The sequence below is a fragment of the Castor canadensis genome, chromosome 7 (assembly GCF_047511655.1).
Source record: "Castor canadensis chromosome 7, mCasCan1.hap1v2, whole genome shotgun sequence".
Taxonomy (NCBI): domain Eukaryota; kingdom Metazoa; phylum Chordata; class Mammalia; order Rodentia; family Castoridae; genus Castor; species Castor canadensis.
In genome coordinates, this window is record NC_133392.1 from 19,550,845 (window position 1) to 19,576,869 (window position 26,025).

A 26,025-nucleotide genomic window follows, 5' to 3' on the forward strand; every position below is an offset into this window, starting at 1 on the left:
CAGTTCCTTTAGAATCAGAAACATGGGTTCCTATCTTAGGTCTTCTACTTAATAATTTGGTCAGTTCTGGTGAGTTAACTAGATACTCAGTATGTATTTTTGGAAAAATATTTCAGGTAACAAATTTTGCCAAAAACATTACATCTCTCAAGTCTTACTTCCCTCTCCATTGAACAAGAATATCCCAGTAACTCACAGGGTTATACTGAAGATTCAATGAAAATACATGCAGAGTTCCTACCTTCATGCCTTGACATATGTGCTTAAAGTTTTTCTTCCTTATGTGTACTTATCTACATTAAAACTAGTCCATTTTCTGACAGTCTAAAACTGAAAAAATTTTGTCATTTTACCAGCTGACTTCAGTAATATAATCAGCTGCCACTGAAAATCACTTTCATAATTTTTCTTACCTAATCTCACTTGAATGTCTCCAAAGTACTGTATAATGGATTTTATTTTCCTTACTGTGCTTATTATATATGCAGAAAATTATACCTTTGCATTAAGAATATGTCACTTTCAAAGCACAAACAATTTTATATAAGATTTAATGCTTTCCCATTATTTGGACAAGGCCAATAAAAGGTTTTCCTCAAAGCATCTCTATTTGGAAATGAGCCAGTTTAAGTACACAGGTATTCATCCACACAACCTTTCACATTCAGATTAAAGAACTGTCTTCTTTATCATCCTCTTCTCAAAAGTAAAAATAAGTCTAATACTCCCATGCTCGAGGCATATAATACATTTTGTGGGGACGTCCCTCCACCCATTTAAAAACAAAAGTAAAACGATTAGCACTTGCCAGAGATTGAGGGAAGGAAAGGATGAACAGGTTAAACACAGAGACTTTTAGGATAATGGATTTCTTTTGTATAATACTGTAATGGTGGATATACGTCACTATAATTTTGTTTAAACCACAGAATATACAACACCAAGAGTGTAAACAGCATACTTTGAGTGATCAAAATGTGTCCACATATGGTCATCAATTATAACCATAACAAATATGTCTCCTTGGTATGGGAGAAAAGCTACATATATGCAGGGATATATAGGAAACTTAGATCATCCACTGAATTTTGGTAAACCTAAAACTGCTGTTTAAAAAAATTTGAATTTATTTCAGTTATAAAATACCGCATGCAAAAAGTTAACCTAGGGCTAGGCATGTTGTGTATACCTGTAACCCCAGAACTCAGGAGGAAAAGGCAAAAGAAGAAGATGTTCCCTGAAAATGAAAACACCCAAAATAATAAAGGCCAAATTAATACTTTATATTATTTGTCCCTCTAAGAAACAAATCCAGCGAATTAAATTATAAAGTACTTGACAGAAATCTACAGGTACATTTACCCAAATGGTTTTCTTCAAGCTTAAATGTGAAAAATATGAATATATGCATATGTTTATATACATACATGCACACACTCTGCAAAACTAGTAATAGTCAAAACCTAACAGGACCATTTTAAGTAAGACATATCTTCCATTTCAGTGATGCTGAGGATTGAAACTAGGGCCTCCCAATTGCAAGCCAAGCAATACCACTTGAGCCACGCTCCCAGTTCTTTTATTTTTCCTATTTTGTTTTTGAGACAAGTTCTCAATAACTTTACTCAGGAATGCCTCCAACTCCAACCCTACCTGTCTCTATCTTCTGAGTAATGAACAGGTGGGATTTACAGATGTACACCACCACATCCAGCTTATAAACATTCTTTTTCATAAACATATTTCCTCTTTATTTGACACATAACTGTGCATATTTATGGAATACAAAGTGATGATTCAACACACATACATGGTATGTAATGACCAAATCAGTTTAATTACCATTTTCATCTCATTTTACATTTATCATTTCTATTTCTTAGTGTTTGTAGTCTGTGAACTCCTATTACTTCCTCATAAAATATATAGTACATACACTTTTTTATATATGGCAATTACAGTTGCCTTATTGTGTAGCGAGTACTAAAACTTACTCATCTTCTCTATTGGTATTCTGGGATCTGTTACCCAACATCCCTTTATCTGCCCCACACTCTTTCTAGCCTCTAGTAGTAATGATTCTACTCTTTTTTGAGATCAACATAGTAAAATTTTCATATGTAAGTGAGAACATTTGGCTTGTCTGTCTTGTAAAAACCATTTTTAACTTGTTAGAAAAAGACTTTGTAAAGCTCTATCAATTTGTAAGTCCACAGTTCAACTGTTTCATTTTTTTAGAATACTATAAGATACTATGTTTGAATAAACATCAAGATGTGTTGAGTATGAAAATAGTAGCACATTATTTTAATGAAGAGTGAAATTGTCTTCAATTAAGAAATTAAAAGGAGCATTATTTCTTAATCTGTAAGTAAAATAAGTGCAAATATTTTCCTAATAGAACCATTAATATAACTCAAGTCAAAAACAATGCATTGAAAATAAAAGATTTTGGTGCTTGCTATATAATAAAATATATATTTAATATTGCTGCATCAGTAGGTTAATAATCTGGGTCACATGAGAGCTGCAGCCAATCTTAAACTAATAATAATGCATTCTATAGAGACTGTTCTTTCCATTTATCATCTTTCTACAGTACCTTGTTATAACTGAATTGGATAGGACAACTGAGTTTTAAAACCAGCCACACAGCTTTTTCTTAGTAGTATATACTGCCAGTTCCCAAAATAATGAGAAAGATTTGCACGGTCAACTGGGGGATATATAGCACACAGAAGTTCCTTCTGGTTTTACTCCTCTCCACAGTTTTTTGTTTTTTTTTTTTTTAAGAAGTTTTTACACTCATTCTTCTTTCTTCAGAATTTCTATCTTAGTGGTGGCTATACATCCATAGTATACTCACTATTTAAACAATCTTAGTCGCCAAAATACTGACCCAGCTTTAAGACTGATTAGTTTCCCTGCATTATCTTGTAGACTAATTTCAATCAAGTCTCATTTTCTCTAATCCAGTTCTTACCTCTGGTAAAGTAGAAATGTTATTGTTCTCTAAATTTAATTCTTCAAGTGCACTGCATTTTGCTAGTGATCTGGGTATTGCTGACAGTCTATTGTATCTCAGACCAAGTCGATTTAAACTTGACAGATTTCCTGCAAATACAAGAAAAAAGGAATTTATTTTTTTCAGAAAATCTGTGAGGCTCTTACTTTGACAAGCTATCCACTGGGGTATTTACAAATTATTTTGTAGTACTATTTCAGCAAGACTCTTAACTTCTAGAACCATAAAAACTTGTACTAGAGAAATAATGAAATACACAGCTATTAGTCAATTTTTAAAATGAAATATTATTTAACAAATTAATGTTTAGGTGCAATTTATAACAAGTAGCTATACAAGTTGAGCATGTCTAACCTGAAAATCCAAAATACTCTAAAATCTCAACTGCTCTAAGCATTACATACAAATATATCTATGAAATCAATCATATTTAAGCATATCCAACTTGAATACAGTAGTCACTATTGAATACATAAAAAGCAAAGGAATTTATGTTGCAGGCATTTTCTAGTTTTATTGTCAAAACTACATGACTAGCTACAGATAACCTACCTGAATATGATGATGTTATTTTAAAATATTCTAATCAAATTTAATTTACCAAATATCATGAAGAAAATAAGTTCATTTTGACATAAAAAGGTCACAGTAATAAGAATTTTAGTTCAATGTATTTCTTTGCTATGGCTGTTTAATTTCTAAGTGCAAATTATACATTCTTGAATGGGTCAGGTTAAAATGCCAAATGTTGCCTTTACTTCTAAATTAAAGTTTTACCCAGTGTTAGAAATTATAGAAATGGAAATCTGTATGTCACAAGTTTTAGGAGATAAATATTTTGATGCCTTTACACTTTCAGCAACCTTCCAATCTGCCCATATCTTTTTGCTTTCACCATTTGTCAAAGCTGTTATATGATCAACTTACTTTCTTAGATGCAGTACTATAATACTTGTTATAGAAAACACACTTAGTCTACAGCATAAATTAAGCCTTAACATCGTAAGAGAGCAGACATTATGCCTCAAATCCTTACCTATGTATCAATCATCTGCTTCTTTCCTTCTTGCTAAAGAAGGCAATGATTGCAGTTATAAGAAAGTGATTAATTGGAGCTAATTATTATCTTGTGTGTTTTCAAAGTAAGAATTAGTCACTGACAATAAAACATACCCTCAACTCTACATTTCAAGTTTAATCAACTATAATGCAGAAACACTTGGCAAGCATTTCGAATCTTCCTACTAGAACTATTCCACAGGTGTGTTAAGCTCATTCACATCAATTTCCTACATTAGTGCTGGGAAACTGGACCACCAAAATTTTGCTAGTTCTAATTAAGAATCTAACAGGCATAAAATACAAATGCAACAATAAAAACTACAACTTACCAAAGATGGATTGATTTTGTCTTGAACTCTTTCTAAATTAACTAAAGAAGCGTCACTCCTATATTTTCTAAATACTTTCTAGTAGGATGTATTCATTTTGAAAGGGAAAACAAACCAAGGATGATGTGACTGTCCCAAAGCACCAAAAAATGTGGAGATTGGAAATAAGGTTAAGAATAATATTTAGCATTGTTCCGGATACCATACAAATGATACTTAAAAGATGAGTTGACAGAAAGTAAAATGACCTGTTTTATAACTAAATACATTACTAAATACATTAATTTAAAAAGTGGGGAAAATGTAAAAGTTCGACAACAGAAAAGTTATTTTAACTGGAAGCATCACAATATAATAGAAAAACCAAAGTACTTTATATTATTTATGTGACAGTGGGCAAGTTACTTAACTATAAGTTTGTTTTCTGAGCCATAAAGTGGCAATATTGTCATGTATCTGACAAGACTGTGCTAAAGGTTAGAATGTAATTAAGATACTTAGGTACCATGACTGACATACAACAGATGTTCCAAATCAAATTTTTATTCTGTGGTATGCTTATATTCTGTACCTGTTAAAATATCACAAAAATTTTATGTGAAAGAATTTGTTATGGTAACTGAAAAAAAACAAGGGAACAAGACTGAGATTTGTTATGACCTCGACAATCTAAAAACACACAAAAAGTAGGAAGAAAATGCACCAAAACTATCACAGTAATCTCTGCAATAGAGGAATTGTGGAAGAAAAAATTAAACTTGTTTATATTTCTCCTAATTTTCCAGTATTTTGGAATTTGAGAAATTTTGTTAAAGAACAAATCTATAATTCTAAAGTCATTCTGATTTTTTTAAATAAACTTTTTGCCACCCATTCTTTTTTTGAGATGAATATTTTAAATTAGAGAAATTTTATATTTATGTAACCAATATGCATTAAATATCTACACATCTGTTTAACATCATTTAAGACTATATTGACATATATAATCCATATATATAGAAAGATACATAAAATTTTTGTGATCTAAAATGCCATTTAAAAGATTGGAAATATTCAGAAGATGTATATGTAAAATCCATAACACTGAAAGCTCAAAAATGCCGCTGTGGTTGTTTTCCTTTTAGAGCATCATTTAATATGGGAATCAAAAGGCAGCATTTACAAACTAAATCTCCTATGATAATAAACAAACCTGGACCTGAAGAAGCTAAATCTCAAAGTCAGACAATTATTGAAATACCCCAGTGCAGTGATTCAATTATTTCAAAGTGATGTCTACTTTGTGATATTTTAATATCAACGATCTGATTAATAAATGGCTGATCTTTATGATTCATGCCTAAAATGCCCTCTTCTCCCATAAAGACTACTTTATTCTACCCTTTAATCCTACAACAGGCCAGTCTTAAAACATTTGTGATGCAGTCTGTCAATGTATCAAAATAAGCTTCATTATAGCGTGACCCTACAGTACAGGACTCCTAATTGAAATTAATTCTGCACCCATATTTTTAAGTCTACAGAGAGTCATTATATCTTATGCTTCAATTAGTTTACAAGGATGCAATAATCATGAGAAAACATTTGAAATTAAGTCACACTGGCTATTTTCTTTCATTCTGCCTTCAAAGTTAATCTGGTTTTCAGCTGGAAATGTAATATCCTAACAATGCAAAAATGGCAAAGGGGATATATATGAAAACAGTATGCACCACTTTCATATTGAAGAACACAGTAGAATACATCCAAAAGTTTTATTCTAAAATTCTCAAAGAAAGAGCTAAAGATGAAGCTCAGTGCAGAGCACTTGTCTAACATGTGCAAGGCTCTAGGTTCGAGTCCCAGCACCACAAGAAAACAATTCTCAATTTCCAGATTCCTAACTCACTTAACTATACTCTGTGACACAGCTCTATTTACTTTGACAGTCTGCACTGGATGCATCCATAACAATGTGCCAATACTTCTAGGACCCTAATTATAAATGGTTATCTCCACTTTTATATCCTTTTTTTAGACACAAGTGACTTTGTCAGAACCCTAGCACAAACCCAGGCACACAATACATTTGATTAGTGGAAGTTTATTATAATAATGCAAAAATTCAGAGAAATTAAGTGGTAGACTGTATTTTGTAAAACTGTATTACAGAAAGAAAAGGAAGTATTTATCTCGTTAGTTGGAAACACTTTCTAACACAAGTTTCATTCTTTCCTAGGCAGTCATCAAAAACAGAGTTCTCAAAATACAGTTCATCTATCCCTTCTCCTGTCCCTCCCTCATTACCTCAAAACAAAATCATTACAATAGCTGGTCTTAAAGACTAGATTTTAAATCTCAATCCTTGGGCAATCTACTTTTCCCTATTTTTATTCAGCTGAGAAAAATTAAAGAACCTATTTTCCTAATGTGCCAAATGTAAGCACTCCTTGCTACTTTTACTGTCCCCGAGAATATAGCATTACCCTACTGATTTACACTTTGGTGTTTAATTGCTGTATAAATAAATGCATAGTGTCAATATAAGACACTGTCTGTTCTATCAAGAAACCTATTTTCAAAAAACCACTATTAAGGACACCACCCTGGAAAATCCCACAAGGACCAGAGAAACTCAGGGCTGTGCCTTTAGGATCTGTGTGCTTTTCTCCTCACAATGTCATTCTGGAATGGTCCAATCCTGACACTCCTGGCAGTGAGTGTTCTTGTAGCTACCAGAGGGAGAGGCCTGGGGAAAGCAGCCAGCACCAGTGGGGAGCCATCTGTGGAAAAGTAGCCCATGACTGAACAAAAAGAGCTAAGCTCTACTCAGAGGTGGAGACCGGGCCTGCAGCTCATAAGGCCCAGCTCTGGGGTGGGCTGTCAAGTGGGTCCCCCTGAATGGGATGGTCAGTTAGGTAGTTCCTCCTCCTCTTACAGAAGCAACTCTGGTTCAATCTTCCCATGTAAGGAAAACATAGCACCTGCTGATTAACTGAAGAGTTTTTAATCCTCCTGGGGTTTTAAGCTTCATTATTATTACAGTTAATAACATATAAGTTGTACAAATATTTCCATACGTGCATGTGTTGTGACACTGACCCCACTCTCTTCCCCTGGCCTGTCTTCTGTTGGCCTGGGCTGTGTAGCTGCTCTCTAGATTTCTCCTGAGAATGACTACACTTTTCTCTTTCTTGGGAGGAAGAGTATGGAGTATGTCCTTGCTTATTTCTATATGAATAAATACTAAAGTAACTAATAAAAAAAACCCACTATTATACTTAGATTATGACAGTGTCCTAAAGAGGTATAAACAAAAGGCTCTGAATGTTTATTGAAGGGAGAGACAACTTCAGCAGAAAAGAGCAAAGTTGACTTTAAAAAGCAGATGGAAGAGTAATTTTCAGGAGATATCGCTCTGCCTTGAAGAATAGGGGAAAATGAACGAAAGAGGAGTAAAGAAGGAAAATAAAGAATGTAGTGGTAAGATGTTTGGACATTGTATTGTGTATGACTTATCTTCTCTAGAAAGTGAGCTAAATTGTACAAAAACAGAGCTTGGTAGCTTGAAGTTTTAGAATGCCATCCTGTGATAATTGGTAAAATAAATAAATAAATAAATAAAAATAAGAAAAATAACCAAGAAGCAAGAACTAGAGCTATCTAAGGGCAGTAAGTGTGAAATTTAGCATAGGTATATGAAGTGATTTGTTACCAGCTAATGGCAGAGATAGGAAGCCAGCTGAGTTTGAGTCTATCAAACATTTTTTTTCATACCTTTATTGACTTTGCTCTAGTTAGCTTGTTTCCTCACTGACATGCAAGAATGCTTTGCTCATAATTATCTCCATATTGGATGGCTGTCCAGCTCATCGAATGCGTATTTTCTTCTATACCAAATTCAACATGAAGATTTCCTTGGCCACTCTAATCAAGACCTTACTGATCTCCTTATAGTCTGAACTTGTGGCAGCATAATATTTTCACCACAAAATGGGATTTAAAAATATTTGATCCTAAGTTGTTAACTGTTTCACAGATCTGTGTATTTCTCTCTCCAAAGCACTTTCATTAGTGCTAAACACATAAAAGGCATTCATCCCTACTTTCTTAGTAACTACAAAAGCTAAACCATTTAGCTACCTGCCCTCTTCTCCATCAGGAACAAAATACAAGTAAGTTTTTGTGAAAGGCCCATAAAATTATTTTTTTACCTTTTCTTATTTTTTTAAATAGCATGTCTATGAAAGTTAGACTTTACTGGACATGATTTTAAATATAATCAGATTTGCCTGCTCCATCCTAATATAAATTAATTCTTCTACACAAGTTTCAGGAATTTTTTTTCCTGGGATATTCAATTTTGTGCAGGCCATTCTTAGATGTCACCCAGAAAGAAAGTTCCAACAATTCTTTCTGCACTCCTTCTACTCCAATTTTTTTGGGATAGTGAGGGGGCAGCACTGGGGTTTGAACGCATCTTTGAACTTGCTGGGCAGGCACCCTACCACTTGAGCCATGCCCCCAAGCCCTTTTTTTTGTTTTACTTATTTTTTTAGGGAAGGTCTGGCATGTTTTAACATGGCTGGCCCCAGACCAGGATCTACCTACCTAAGGCAGGTGGGAGGCATATGCTAGTCATCCAGCTAGTTCTGAGGGGAAGCACTAGTAGGATTGGGTCTAGGTTGGCCTGAGCAAAAAAGTGAGACCCTATCTGAAAAATAACCTTCACAAAAAGGGCTAGTGTAATGGCTCAAGTCATAGAGCACCTGCCTAGAAAGTGCAAGGCCCACTACTGTCCCTCCTAAAATAGGAAAGTTCCAATAATTTTACTCCATCAATGGACATTCCTCATTAATCACTCTTTACAGTAGAAGACAGATGAAAAATTTTAAATGTTCTCACTGAAACCTAAGAACTTTCTGTGCTAACAAACATGGTATGGTAATCAAAATCCCAGTGAGTAGAACCAGATCCTTGAAACTTCTCTTCCAAAAATCTACTTTGAAAATGAGATGTCTAGACTATTAAAATTATAAAAATGATGTAGTGAATTGTTACATGACATCTGGCACTCCATCTTCCCTGCATCTAAATTTTTACCTTTTCCTTTTTCGGTGGGGTAAAAAGGGACTAAGTTTTTAAAAATGTGACCTATGAGAATATGCTATTCTGATGGAAAAATCCACATTTCCAATTATTACTTGAGAAAGGATTTTGTTTTTTTTTTTTTTTTTTTCCTTTTTTTTCCGGTGCTGGGGACCGAACTCAGGGCCTTACACTTGCCAGGCAAGCGCTCTTCCACTGAGCTAAATCTCCAACCCCTCCAATTATTACTTGAGAGCACGGTATATATTCGAACAGTCATCCACATTTTGGTGAAATCCATTACTCTCAAAAAAATAAAAGGTTTATTTAACAAAGTAAACCTGAAATATCAAAACGGATTTATGCAAAACAAAACAAAAACAAAGTGTGACATCAGAAGTCTGACATTTATTGTGATTTGCCCTCGGCAGTGGTTTTAACTCTAACCTCTTTCAAGAAGTGGTTTTAACCACAAGCTGAGCTACAACCTAGAAATCAAGACATAGCTTGCTTTAATGTTGAGCCACTGGGACTAAGAAAATCACTGTGGCTTCTCTGTATAAATGTAGGCTGATCACTAGCTTTGACTGTAAATTGTTCTGTGCTCTACTTTGACAGCTTGCTTTCTTAAGCTGTCAGGTCTTAAAAATATGGTGAAATCAAATGGCTATGAATTTAAATCAGATGCTTTCAATTTCAGCAAATATAAAGCATCTTTACATTAATTCAGTTTAACTTTTGAGTAAGACTAATTCAAATGGCCTTAATCTTATTCTAGGCAAGTAGCAAAAAATAAGTAGGAAGAACACACAGTTCTAAAGATGAAATAATGTCAAAGTACAATTTTTATGGAAACATTGAACTGAAAACAATGAAAGCAAACTAAACAGCAATACAAGAACTCTTGAATGTCTAAAGCCTAAAGAATACAACCATTAAAAAGCTATACACATCAAGCCTATAGCCAACATCATACTAAATGGGGAAAAAACTGAAACAGGAATGAGAAAAGGTGCTAACTCTCTCTATTCTTACCTAACATAGTTTTGGAATTCCTAGCCAGAGCAGAAAGACAAGAAGAAATAAAAGGAATTCAAATAGAAAAGGAAGAAGTCAAATTATCCCTATTTGCAAATGACATGATCTTATATCTAAAAGATTCAGAACACTTGAAAAAACCCCAGACGTCATAAAATCTTTAGCAAAATAGCAGGAGACAAAAATCAGTAGCCTTTCTGTACACTAATAATTAACGGACTAACAAAGAATTTAGGAAAACAATTCCATTTACAATAGCCTCAAAAAAAAAAAGCCCTAAACGTAAAGGCATAAACCTAAAAGGCATAAACAAGGAAGTAAAAGACCTCTACAACAAAAACTCCAAGAAGACATCAGAAAATGGATCAGCAGAAATACCATGAAAATAGCTATACTACAAAAGCAATCTGTATGTTCAATGCAATCCCTATCAGAATTTCAATGATATTCCTCACAGAGAATGAAAAATCAACCCTAAAGTTCACATGGAAGCACAAAATACCTCAAACAGTTAAAACATCTCTGAGCAAAAAAGAGGAAGGCTGGAGATATCAGGTATACCTAACTTTAAACTATACTACAGAGCCATAACAATAAAAATGACATGGTACTGGAACAAAGAGACAGGAAGACCAATGGAACAGAACAGAAGACCCAGACATAATCTCATGCAGCTCCAACCACCCGATTTTTGACAAAGGCACCCAAAAAAGTGCAATGGAGAAAAGACAGCCACTTTAACAAATGTTGCTGGGAAAACTGGATATCTGCATATAGAAGACTGAAACTAGACACATGTTTCTCATCCTGTACAAGTTATCAATTCAAAATGAATCAAAGACCTTAATGTAAGGCCTGAAAGTCTGAAACTACTGCAGCAAAGAGTAGGGAATACACTAGCACATATATGCATAGCCAATAACTTCCTAAATATAACTTCAGTGGCTCAGCAATTAAAAGAAAGTATTGACAAATGGTACTACATGAAACTAAAACCCTGCATAGCAAAGAAAATGGTCACCAGACTGAAGAGATGGCCTACAGAATGAGAAAACTTTTGAAAAGCAGTACGGAGGCTCCTCAAAAAACTAAGAAAAGAAGTACTAAATGATCCAGCAAATATCATTCCTAGACATATATCCAAAGGAATACAATAAAGACACTGGCACACCCATGTTCATTCCATAGCCAAGCTATGGAAACAGATATCCTACAACTGATGAGTGGATTAAAAAAATGTGATATATATATCTATATATAGAGAGAGATATATAAATAATGGAATATTGAATACTATGGCTGAATATCCACAAAGGAGAATGACATTTTGTCATTTGCAGGTAAATGGATGGAGTTAAATATCATGTTAAGTGAAGTAAGCCAGATTCAATCGTGTTTCCACTCATATGTAGAGGATAGATCCAAATACAAGCAGTAGCGTGCATGTGTGTGTGTGTGTGTGTGTGTGTATTCAGAACATGTTTCCAAATGAGGGAGTTATAGGAGACTAACAGACAAGGAAAAGAAGACTGACAGAGTGAATAATATTGAAATACATCATATCTGTGTAGGAAGAAGACAATGAAATACAACAAAAAATGTTAGACGATAGGGAGCGGGGAAAAGGATAAGGAAGAATAATAGAGAAGGTTTGACTGACTAAAGTACAGTATGTTTACAGGTGAAATACCAAGACAAAACCATAATGACCAATGGACAGACACTAAAACAATGAAGGATGGGAATGTAATACTGGCCGCTAAGAGGAGGGTAAAAGTGGGAGGGAGAGGGTAAAGGAGGGTGAATATGGTTGAGGTACTTTCTATACATGTATGAATATGGAACACTGAGACTTGTCAAAGTCATTTCAAGAAGAATAGGAGAAAGGGAGATTACTGGAGGGGATGCACCAAACTGGGGTATACTACATGAATATATGGAAATGTCACAACAAAACACCCTGTAGAACTATCGTATACTAATAAATTTTTTAACATATAACTATTAAAAAGAACACTAAAAAATAAGATTCACTGTATTTCCTTAAACTGAATTATTAAAACTCTACTTACTGATAATCATAATTACTGTGACATTTCCCCAGAGCCCAGTGCAACAAAAGATCTCTGTGAACTGGTCTGTGCTTCAACCTTGAAGGCAAAGGTTTGTTGCAAATTTCTATCTAATTTTGAGAAGAAATAAGTAAAATATTTTGCCTACTTCAGATTTCATAAAACCATCAGAAATTCCAGAAGACTTTAAGGAAATCAGGTTCATAGTCTGATATAAAATGACAATTATAATGAGGCTTTAATATTTTCTTTTGCTCATAGCCAATTCCTAAAGTAGAAAATATTTGTGAACGATAATATACTTTTAATTCTTCACTACGGTTAACTAACTAATGCTCAAATCAGAGAAAAAAATATTTTAAGTACTGTCACTTATTACTGCAACCAACTGCTTTTTCCCATTTCTTTCTGTCTCTTCACCAACATCCCATGAGCTATCATGATCCTAGCTAGCAGCACTCAGTCTGGGAATAAATGGCAGTGATTGCTGGCAAATAGGGATAGTTATTTAAGGAGTGTTGATGTTAAATAATGTGAAAGTATCTCCCAGTATTCCCAAAGAACTGCAAAATAAATGAGTGACAATGTCTAAAAGAAAAACAAGTTATCCTGGTCTAATTATCTGGAAAAACAAAATGCAAAAGAAAAAGTCAATGAAAGAAAACAGGTTTTTTTAAATGCTTATGATAGATGATGTTTAGTCGTGAATTTATAGCCAGATTCTTTAGTCCAGGGAGATAAAAGTAGGACAGCTGCTGTAGGACTAGCATCAACTCTATAGAAGTTGGAGTTTTATTTTTCATTTTTAGTTATACTTTAAAAAAATAGGCTAGGATTTAAAAACAAAAAAGCAAAACAAAACGGTATCAAGAGAACTATACTCTGGCTAAGTACCTATGGCTCACGCCTGTAATCCTAGCTACTCAGGAAAAAAGATTCTATCTGATTTGCAGTAGAACAACATTTTTATTTTCTTTCTAACACTAAGCAATTTTGGATTTCAGAAGTTATTTTTGAAATGGATATTACTTTTAATGTGACGTTCCATTGAAAAGTTAACCTGCTAAGATTATTCTTTCTTCTTGCCTTTACCATCCCATTCTACAGTTGTTCAAAGCAAGCAAACTTACAGACTTGTAGTTCAATGTAAGAACATACAACAGAAACTACACATGTCACTATGTAATTTTTAAAAACTATACTGAAACAAAAATAAAATGCGTATGTTGAGTCGTCCCAGAGTATACTGGGAAATGTGGCCCTGAAAGATCAAAGAGAAAAATCTTACTAGAGTTTTAAGATTTTTCTTTTTTTTTTTTTTTTTTGGCAGTACTGGGCTTCATGCCTGCTGCTCTACCGCTTGAACCATGGTTCTACCCCTTTTTGCTTTGATATTTTTGAGACTGGGTCTCATTTTTTGTCAGGGCTGCCTTGCTGATCCTTCTACGTATGTTTTCCACAGTAGCTAGGATGATAGGAATGTACCACCATACCCAGCTATTGATTGAGATGGCTGGACCTGATTCTCCAGATCCATGAAGCCAGGGGTATGGGTGTGAGCCACTGGAGCCCAGTTCTTGGACTTCAGAAATAATTTTGTATGGCCAGGCATAAAAATTGTATCACTTATAATGGGGAAAAAATTGGGCTGGGCTCATGTTTGTCAAATTCAATTCCAAAAGACAGGAAAACTACCTCTTAGTTCTACTAAGATCCTCAAGGAAAAGAAATTGGATCTAATGACTTTAAGCCCATCCAAACTGTTCAAGTATAAAGGTTACAAACAAATAAAAAGTGTACTGTTACCATGAACTACTTGAAAAAACTACTACCAGACTAACTTTAGTCCATCAAAAACTCACTAAAGCAACTATGCCACCAGGACTGCTCCTGAATGTTAAAACAAAAATGAGAATTAGAGATTAACATAATATATGTTACCTGTCCTGGTGCAAAAATTGTAACAGAATAGGAAAAAAAGAGGGGTGGGTCAGAAGCTAGAATAAATTCAGATTTCCTCATCTGCACCATGACTAATGATTAACATTTACGGAATACTCAGCAAAAATTGCACATAGAATATTTAGCAAGATAGACCATATACCCAACCATAAAATCCCAATAAATTTAAACTAATTCAAGACACAGATGTTATATTCTTGCTCACAACAGAATAAGACATGATTAACAGAAAGAAGAAAAACATGACATATAAGAATTTATGGAATGCTAAGGCATAAGATTTAATGGGAAAGTAATATCATTAAATGTCTTTATGAGAAGAGAAGATTGCAAATCAATAACCTCAAGCTTCTACTGTAAGAAACTAGGAGTAAGTAAAATGCAAAACAGATGTTGGCCATTTCAATAGATTTTTAAAGATAGAAAAGCATGGAAATAATTGTGCTGGCATCTATTATCTTGAGCCATAAGTCTGATCCTTTTACAAAAAAAGTTTGATAGAATATTCATTATACATATAAAATAATTCATTACATGGTGTAGATTATCTTGTCTTTCAGCAAAGTATCCAGTTTAGTAAACTAGAATACTTAACCTGTTACCACAACAAATACTAATATGATAGGAAGAACCACAGGCCAAGAATTAGGAAGACAGGTTGAATGGCTGGGAATTATATCGAAGTCTAAACTTGCTTTTCTGTGGGTAAATAGTTGCCTCACATAACCTGAGACACCAATTCACTCTTATTAAAAATTTCATTAACAACTGCTTCTATTACAAGTAACGGTAGGTAATTCAAACTCTACGATCAAAAAAACCTAAAAACACTGGACATGGTTGCTCAACCTCTAAGCCCAGCTATTCCAGGTTCTAAGCCAGGCTATGCGGGAGACTTAGGCAGAAAGAGCACAATTTGAGGTCAGTCCCGGGCAAAAAAAGTAAGACCTTATTAAAAAATAACTAAAAGCAAAAAAGGGTTGGGAGTGTGGCTCAAGTGGCAGAGTGCCTGCCTACCAAGTGTAGGCCTGAGTACCACCAAAAATAAATAAAAGCAAATAAACTTTTTAAAAAATGAAGAAAAAGAAAACAGTCAAAATCTAGGGCCTGCCAAAAATGGAGCCCTTCATGGCTATTTCTTATTACTAAGGGTTAACTGGAAACAAAACTGTCTTCCAATTAGTCTGCAACAAACCTCTGCTTTACCAAAGGGACCAGAAAAATCTTAAGCTTTGGACATAGACTGACTTAAATGGTTCCCCTAGGTACCTGAGAAAAGCTAAAAACCCTACTGGATAAAGATATCATCATAGGCCTCAAATGATTAATTAATAGCACCTCTGAAATATTCATTACTGAAATTGTGAATTAAGTACAGATATAATTTTTCTAAATATTATAGTATCCTTATACCACACCAATATCTAAACCAACAAAAGTTTTAAAACTTCTAGAATCTTGTTCAAGCCCCAGTACCACCTAATAAAAATAAATAAAAATCTAAAATCCTGTTTTCAATTTCTATTAATTATTCAATTCAATGTTTTGGCAATCTTTGAAACACAATTTGAACTTCAAGAACTCTTTCTCTTCCAGCCCTTCAGTGTTATAAACAACCTTTATACTATGTTGGCTATGTTTTAAAAACTGAACAGGGATGGTTTTATTTTTCAGTGTGGCCTACTTTAGTAAAGAAGGAACCACATGAGATAATCACACGTAACATTTTGAAATAAGCAGCACAGGAAATCTATCTATTCTTCATACCATACTTTAAGAACATATACATATAACACAATACTCTATCTTCTTTATAAACCTCAACTAAGTTCATTTTCCAAAGTCTAATTATTTTCTTTGTCAAGAAACTGAAAAATGGCCTGGGGGGGCATGGCTCAAGAGGTAGTGCAACCGTTTAGAAAGAAGAATGGGGTCCTGTGCTCAAGCCCGAGTACTGCCACAAAAGAAGGGAAAAGTGACTTAAAATACTATTTTAGAAGTTTTACTACTTACTACTTAGAGAATTTCAATTTTAATACTAATTTTTATTACCAAAATAGATTTTTTTAAAGAAGTCCTTTAAATATCCAGGTAGCTATATAAATAACTATCAATAGCTTCTTTCTCCCCTCATACCTATAGTATCTGGGAGGTCTAGCAGTTCATTGTGCTGCAAGTCAAGGTTGGTTATCTGTGTGCAGTTTCCAATCTCCTTTGGAAGGTGTTCAAGTTGATTGTGAGCTACATCCAGCGTAATGAGGTTACATAATTCACCTGTAAATTGACCAACATAATTTAATAAGCATTATTAAAACTGTATCAGCTAATACTCAAACAAGGGAGTAATTTATGATTTCTAAACATAACTGGAAACATCTTAATACACAGGTAACTTATTTGAAAATGATAAATTTTCTAGTGACCAACTTGCACTGTAAGGAAAAAAAACTTCATTTTTTTTTCTATAATTACATTCTTTCTGAAAAAGTTAAGCACAATACCTGAAACAAAATGACATCTGATAAAATTAAAGTACTGCTTATAAATTATTGTTTTATCAATGTCTGTTATATGTTCATAGATCCTGTCTGGAATTTTTTTCTTTGTATATATGTATTTTTTTGCCCGTATTTTTATTGGTCCTAGGGATTTTTATTTTTGGTCCCCAGGGCTTCAACATACTAAGCACACACTTTTACCACTGAGCTACACTCTTTGGGATGAAAAAATCTGCCTCTACCAATTAAGCCACACCTCCAGTCCTTTTGCTTTTTAGCTTGTTTTTCAAATAGGGTCTCATGCTAACTGCCTAGGCTGGCCTCAAACCACAAATAGCTGAGATTATAGCTGTGAGCCACCATGCCTGGATATATATTCTTTTTAAGTAGTCAATTCAACTACGAATGTGGATATATTCCAAAATTTCAAAAGCGCTTACTCAAATCAAATTCAGCACAATGATATTAGATACATCTTGAGCTCAATTTGAGAGGTATCTTCTACCTCAAAATATATCTGCTTTCAAAATGTTCTGATGATATAAGCGCATAAATTGAGATTATAAATTTAAAAATTACTTCATCTTAATAGAACATTAAAAGATGGAAAACAAGGTATAGTTTTCCTACCCATTCTGGTTGAAAAAGCTGTAGAGGCAATTTAGGTTTTTCTCAGTGTTATCTGTCCTTTAAAAACATAGTGGGGCACACCTTTAATTCCAAGGGCTCAGAAAGCATAGACATAAAGATCTCAGTTGGAGGCCAGCTGGGTGGTGGTGGGGATGGGGAAAGTTAGCAAGACCCTACCTCAAAAAAACAAGCACACCTGTAACCCCAGCTACTTGGGAAACGAAATGGAATCTGAAGCCTACCTGGGCAAAATCATGAGACCCTATGTGAGAAATAACCTAAAAAAGCCAAACAGGCTGATGCACACTCAAGTGGTAGTATCTGCCTAGCAAGTGAAAGATCCTGAGTACTTCAGCGGAAAAAAAGAAAGACATGACCCCATCTCAACCAACAAGCCCATGACCATACCTAGAAGACAGGCTGCTGGTTTGAGGATAAAGGTCCAAGGCTGGCACCAGGCAGAAACACAACATCCTATTTGAAAAGTAACTAAAGCTAAAGGGCAGGGGGAGGAGAGAAGACACATGACGACAACCTAGGACTTCAATAGACAAAAAAAATGGCCAATAAATACATGAAAAGGTATGAACAATTCAACATCTCCAATCCTTAGAAAAATATGAATCAAAACAATGAGATACCATTTAACACCCATTATTTTGGCTATTATAGGAAAAAAGTAAGGGAGAAAGTATTGTTGGCCATGTAAGCATGAAAACAAAATCTGGGAAAACCCTACCTAAAGTGAAATTTAAGCACTCATTTTTTACATTAGAAAAGAGGAAGGAGAAAAAAAGAGAAGGGTCTCAAATCAGTAAGTTCTCATCCAAAAAAAAAAAGCCTAAGCAAGCAGAAAGTTGAAAACAAAAAAGATAACTTGGTTTAAGTAAAAGCTAGTTCTTTGGGGGAAAATCCAATAGTGATAATACTTTAGCAAGACTTGGAACAATTTTTAAAAAAAGAAAAAGAGGAAAGACACATATTACAAATATTAGCAATGGTACAAGGCTACAAATTCTACAACTTGTTATTGTTTGTTTGAGACAGGATTTCACCCCATAGCCCAAGGCTGGCCTCAAACTGACTTTGAACCCCGCCTCCACCTCTGGAGAGCTGAAAATAAAGGCATATAGCACAATGCCTTGTTCAGATCCTACAATCTTTAAAAAGATATAAAGGGCACCGGAAGGGGGGTGGAGTTGGGTTCAATTCCTAGACTGCCAAAATTTTTCAGAAAGTATTATAAACAACTTTATAACCATAAACTCAAAACTTTGGACAATGAAGAGAAATTCCTCAAAAACCAACCAAAACACTCAACCAAGATGAAATAGAAAACCTTAACAGTACTGTAACCATTAAATAAATTTCATTTGTAATTGAAAAGTTCCTCCCAAATGAAATCCTCAGCCCAAATGGCTTCACCGAAGACGTTAACCAGTAGCTTAGACAAGAATTAACACTAGGCTGGAGGTGCAACTTAAGCAGCAGAGTATCTGCCTGGTTAAGTATGAGGCCCTGAGTTCAAACCCCAGAACTACCAAAAAGAGGAAAAAAAAAAATTAACACTAATATGCAATCTCTTCCAAAATATAAAAAAAGGAGGGAACATGTCAAAACTTATTTTATGAGACTAGCATTTCCTTAAGGAGTACAAAAAAGAGGAAACTATAAAGTCTCTCATGCCATATAAAATACATGTGTGTGTATGTATATACATATAACCAATTATATAATCTGATGAAGAAAGGAAGGAGGGAGACGCAGGGAAGGAAAAAAGGGAAGGGAAGGTAAAAGGGGAAGGGAAGTAAAAGGGGAAGGGAAGGAAAAAGGGGAAGGAAGAGAGAAAAGGGGAAAAGGAAAAGAGGAAAAAAATGTCAGGGACTTTTCACAAGTGGCTCACACCTGTAATCTTAGGTATTTGGGAGACAGAGGTTGGGAGGATAACCATTCGAGGCCAGCCAGGGCAAATACTTGGTGAGATCCCCATCTCCAAAATAACCAGAGCAAAATGGACTGCAAGTCAAGCCACAAGTGACTTTAAGCACAAAGCAAAGAGTTCAAATCCCAGTACCAACAACAATAAAAATCATACACCTTGACCAACTGGGATTAATTCCAGATGTATAATGCTGACTGCTCAGTATTTCAAAGTCGATCAATGTATTTAATTGCTGACCCAAGAGAAGTATTTGACAATGTAAAAAATGCACTGTAAAAAACTAATTAGGAATAGAGAAGAATATCAATTTGATAAAGAACTTCTATATAAACTTGCAGCTGTGTTGAGTTTTCTAGTTTGACATGTTAAGAACTTGAAAGCTATCACTCTTGTCCTCACAATAAGAAAAAGAATGTAAAAGCTGACAATTCACCACTCATCTTACATCCTTCAGAGACTTGAGGACAAAAGACAAAACTCTGCACCTCCAAACTGTAGAGAAATTTGAATTCAGAGATGTACAGTTTACCAGAAATAGAAGTTAAAGTCTGGTGGAAACAAAGGTTAACTGATTAGTTGCTACAAACTGAGTATGGAATACAGGCGTGATAAAAACAGAGTGTGAGACCCTCCTAAAGAAGGGGCCACTCTATCCACACTTTCATGAGTTTTATCTCTAAGAGTACTATCCCAGGTTCTCAGAGTAAAGACTAAAGAAAAATTATTTCACCTAGGCATAATCAAAGAATTTTTGAAAGCAGCTAGAAGAAAGATACACCTTGTCTACAGAACAGAAGAATTATATCAGATTTTTCTCCAGAAACAGTGCAAACAAGACAGTGATGGGGTGAAATTATCCTTGAAAAGGATAAATGAAGTCTTCCTCAGACTAACAAAAATTAAGACATGTCACCAGTAGACCTCTCTTGCAAAAAATGTTTAAAGAAGCTCTTCAGAAAGGAAAATGATATATGCAGAAACTTGGCTCTACATAAAGAAAGGAAGAGTAGAGAAAGAATGAAGATAAAACCTTTTATTTTCTTACTCTAGTTAATCTAACAGCAATAATACATTGGATGAGTTTAACTCAAGGTTAAGTGAAATGACAGCAATGTTCTAAGGGACAAAACATAAGAAATGTGAATCTGCCCTAAGGTATCCACATGTCCCAGGAACTGGTATATACAGTACTCTTTCAAAGTGGACTTATATTAGTAAATGCACACTACAAACTCCAGGACAAACTAATACCTCCCTACCCTGCACAAATTTAAAAACATCACTGACAGAGTAACTAGAAGAAAAAAATATCAAAAGCACAACTAAAACCATAGCTGGCAGAAAAAACAGTGGAAGACCTAAAAAGAAACAAAGAACAAATTCAATTAATAGAAAACAGCTGCAAATATAAGAATAATCAATTAAATTTACCTTAATTCACATTTAAATGTGAATGTTCAAAATGTACCAGTTGAAAGATTTTCAGAGTGGACTGAAACCACCTCAAAAAGCCCCACAACAACCTATCACTTTAAATCTAAAGACAGGTAGATTACAAGAGCTGGAGGTGTGGCTCAAATGGTAGAGCACTCTTAGGCCCTAAATTCAAACCCAAATACCACCAAATAAGAGTAATAAAAGAAAAAAATTTTTTCAGGCAAAGCAGACTTCAAAGCAAGGAAAGTTACCAAGGATGAAAACATGGCATAATGATAAATGAATGGGAGAAATCTTTAAGATATAATCCTTAGAAAATGTGCACACTTGATTATCTCTTATCTACTGCAGTGCAGAGTACAAAGAAAGCATTATGTCAACTGAAAGAACGAAGATAACTGAGGAAAATTAATTTTGGATTCTAATACTCTTCCTAACAGAAAACTTGTTTATGAATTTGTCATTGTTTTTCTAATAAATAGTGTTTGAAGGTATTTTGATTTCTACTTAAGTAACTTTCAATGAAGTAAAAGGAGGTACACAAACAGAAAATGTAGAGGGACCAGGCAACTAAATAAAGCAGCTTGTGATTCAATTCAGGTCAATAATTACTATTTTGAAGTACTTCTCATTCTCAGCTCCATGACATTTTGGACTAGATAATTCTTTGTTGTGGGAGGATAATCAGCAGGATAATAACCCTGGGATTTACCCATTACGTGCTGGTAGCCATCTTCCCAAGTCATGACAATCAAAACTGTCTCCAAACATTGCCCTAATATCCTTTGTTGAAACACTGCCAAAAACAGTCCCCAGTTAAAGATCACTGCTATGCTGGAATGGAAGTTCAATACTGTCCAATTCTCACATTTTCAAGAAAAGCTGTAAATCTACATTTCCATATAAAATCTTCTAATTCTCAAATGTTAATAACTAATCCACTTATTAAAACAGAACAAAATACTGCTAGCACTCATTTGTAGACTTTTAAGAGTAATCAGGACACAAATTTGACAGTTCTGCAAACAGAAATGGATTATCACTGTCTTAGGACAGATATTTGCCTATCGCTAACCCAATATTAAAACTACAATGTGTTTTGAAAAAGCAGTATGTAATAATCCAGATTCAAATTATGTTGATTAGTAAACAAACTTCCTTTTTATTTGTATAAATCACCACATTTTAAATAACTGAATTATTCTGAGCCTCTGTTCTCCCTAGAAAAGTATCCTCCAACAATATAAGTGTCTACTAAGTTTGGAAATCACAATTATTGACAAATCAAGAATGTCATCTAAGAACACTAACACCTCTTTCTCATAAATCTAGTAATTCCTGAAGGTTTTGAAAATGCTCAGGAAATGTGATGTAATTTGAACAGCATCAGTACGCAAAAACAACATGATTTAAAAATTTGGTCTGTAAGTCCATGAGACACAAACAACTTACAGCTAAATTATAAACCACATGCAAATTTTAAATGACTCACAAAAAACATAATTTAATAATTTTTTAAGGGGGGAAGAGAGGAAGAAAAGGATTTTAAAACCTCTTAAGTAAGTACCCAACCTCTTCTTGCTCTCAAATACTTGAAATTCTTAAATATATGGTAAATTCTATACCAGACAACACTGTGGCAGTTTAAGAGCCTGTGTTATATTTTATAAGGTACAGGATATTAAATATTTAAGCAGTTAATAAAATACTTTACACCATTTACTATTCTATACTCTAATTATAAAGTACTTTTAAACACTTAAGATCCAACTATCAGTCAGGCGCTGGTGGCTCACTCCTGTAATCCTAGAGTCAGAAATCAGGAGGACTGAGGTTCCAAACCAGCCCAGGCAAATAGTTTGGGAGACCATACCTCAAAGTAAAAACTCATCACAAAAAAGGGTGGGTGAAGTGGCTCAAGATGTAGGCCCAAAGTTCAAACCCTAATAGCGGGGCAGGGGGTGACAAAGATATTAAAAAGAATGAAATGAACTGTTAAGTCCATCTCAAATAGCTTTAAAAGATAATAACCAAGGTATTAACAAGTGACTTGTCTCTAATTAGGTGTAAGAGTTTTATTTTCCTGGTTATAAAAGTTTGTATTTTGTGATTTTCCTGGTTTTATACATTATTTAATTCAAAGAGGAAAAATAGGAGAGCCAAGAGGTAAACACCAGCATTTTCTCCCACATTGTACATGGAAAAACTTTTTTCTGAACCACAAATAGAAGTTTCCTGTCTGTGAAGCAGAGGCATCTGTTTATTAAGATGAATGTGTCACATTATTACACTGATACTGGCCATAAATGTTATGTATCTCAATGGCTCATATTCCATTCTTACTAAGTAATATTTTTAAGTTTAGCTTCCCACATAGACTTGTCTGAAGAGAAAACAAGGACTCATTCATTCTTCCACTCTACAAATGTTTATTAAGCACCTACTATGTTCTAGGTGCTCAGAATACAACAGAGGAAATGTATGACTTCACAGAGCATACATTTTAATAAGGAAAACACCACGGTAATATAAAATCAATGTCAAAAAGTACTAAGGGCTATAAAAGAAAACAAAGCAGGGTAAGAGTGAAAGAAAGGGTGTGAAAGATAAGAAGATTTAAAAATAGTAGAAAAAGTAACCCAGACGAAGTAGCAGTTAAGAGACTTGAATAACACAGAGGAAGAAGCATATTCCAGACAGAGGGACCAGTAAGTGCAAATACATTGCGGCGGCAGAGAAGGAAAGTAATTGAGATGAAGTGGCCAGATTCACTTCATGTTTAATAGGCCAAGAAAAGGACATGAGACTTCACTAGGAAGTAGTGGTGAGGACAGTCAAAGTTGTGTACATTTTTTGGCTTTTCTTTTAATAGACCTCATTTTTTCAGAGAAATTTTAGGTTTCCACAAAAACTGCACTGAAAGAACATAGTTACCATACATCCACTTTCCTACAACACAGTTTCTATTACTAGCATCTCACTTTAGCATGGTACATTTGTTATTACTGATGAACCAACACATTAGTATTCACTAAAGCTAATTATTTACATTAGTATTCACTCTATGTTGTCCAGTTCTACGGGCTTTGATACGTATGTAACATTATGCATGTCACTGTAGTATCACAGAGACATGGTTTCACCATCCTGAAAATTCCCTGTGTTTTCACCTATCTATTCATCCTTCCCTTCCTCCTTCAGAGACCTGGATATTTTAGTTTCACTTTTTGTACAATGTCATGCAGTGGAAGAATATAGTACACAGCAGACTGACTTTCATGTAACAGTATACACAAAAGCCTCCTTCATTTCTTTCTAAAGCTTACTAGGTTCATTTCATACATACATCAGCTTACATACTCACTTGCTGAGGAACAACTTAGCTGCTTCAGATTTCTGGCAATAAGGCTGCTAAAAACATTCATGTGTAGGTTTTTGTATGGACATAAAATTTTAACTCACTTGAGTTAAATACCCAGGTGCATGACTGGTAAATCATGTATTAAGATGTTTAAGAAATGGCTATACTATTTTGCATTCCTACTGGCAATAGGTGAGCATCCTCACCAACACTTGGCATTATTAGTCTTTTGGATTTAAACAATTCTAACAAGTGAATAGTGGTAGTGGTTGTATTTTTAAAGTGGAGCTGACAGGATATAAGACAGTTTTTTGGAAAAACAATGACATGACAAGGCTTGCCCTCAAAAAGCTTAAAAACTATTATGGAAAACTATAATCTAAACAAAAATTTAATAAAAAGCAGAATGTTGTGAACAAAGTTTACACATTGATGTGTGTATAAGCCTGTACACAAAGTTATAAGTAAAATAAGCATGATTCTGGCTGTGTGAATTATGGAAAGTTAAGACTTTAAAAGATGAGCAGGAACTGTATAGATATTCCAAGAAAAGAAATAACGTAAGGATAAAAAAGGAGGTCAGCAATTTCATCGCGAGGTATGTATGTTCAATAGAAACAAGACCATATCTCTACCAAAAGACTTAAAACAATCTCTAACTTTATACAGCACTAGAAATGAGTAATGAAGTACAAGAAGTTAGATACAAAAACATAATGACTTCATTTTATATACAACTAAGTACAATTAACGTGTACCCTTAGGTTACCCTAAGGGTAGTGATGAAAAGAGTGGCTGATGGTCTTGATGTTGACTTTTTTTTAACTTACATACTGATTATATGATTTGCAGATTCAATAAATTGTACATTTATGGTAGGTGCACCTTTCTGTAAATATACATCAACAAAAAAATTAAACCCAAATCTTTGAACATTTAATTGAAACTGCAGCAGAAAACAGGCACTTGTAAAATTTGCACAAAGTGCATCATCTTCAACAATGGAAAGCAAATGTATTTTGAAAAATTTGTATTAGTTTGCTTTTGTCTTGTTTTTAGAGAAGGCAAAGATTGTAGACTGTATCTAAACTTTCTAAGCATGACACTACCCTACAACTAGACAATCAAGTTTGCTGGACATATCTCTTCCCAGGGGTGTTAACATTGATTACATTCATACTGACATTATCCTAATATTTTTGCTTTATGATAGTTTATGATACAGAAAGACAGGTTCAACATACAAAAAAGCAGCAAGACACATGGCCTCCCAAAGGTATCAACTGGGATATAAAACTAATATTCATCAAATAGAAAATCAATTTTAAGAGGAGAAGTTTTGCTTCCTCACCTTTGGAGACTTCAAAACATGTTTAGATAATAAATTCCTGAGAATTATTTGGCACTTTCCTAAGTTTTCTCATTTTTTTTTTCCAAATCTTATTTTAGAATAATCTTTGACTTATGTCAAAAATACTTTACGTAAGTCCTTGGTCAGAAAAGGTTTAATGAACATTAGATTAAATAAAAAAGCTTTATCTGTATGTGGTTTAACCATCAACAAAGGAATATTATTGTACATTCAAGTTTACTGTATTT

General features: G+C 34.2%; 1 protein-coding gene across 5 annotated transcripts in view; it reads right to left on the reverse strand.

The window, feature by feature from the left end:
* The window catches only part of Shoc2 (SHOC2 leucine rich repeat scaffold protein), a 101,564-nt gene that overhangs the window by 24,987 nt on the left and 50,552 nt on the right, over nt 1-26,025 (reverse strand). For 4 of the 5 annotated variants that reach the window (XM_020171557.2, XM_020171556.2, XM_020171555.2 and 1 more), the window contains exons 3-4: nt 16,695-16,832; nt 2,984-3,114 (exon numbers count right to left, since the gene is read on the reverse strand). In XM_020171557.2, coding sequence (XP_020027146.1) covers nt 2,984-3,114; nt 16,695-16,832 — 269 coding nt within the window. The remainder of the gene's footprint in view (nt 1-2,983; nt 3,115-16,694; nt 16,833-26,025) is intronic. The other variant, XM_074078319.1, reaches the window with a different exon arrangement.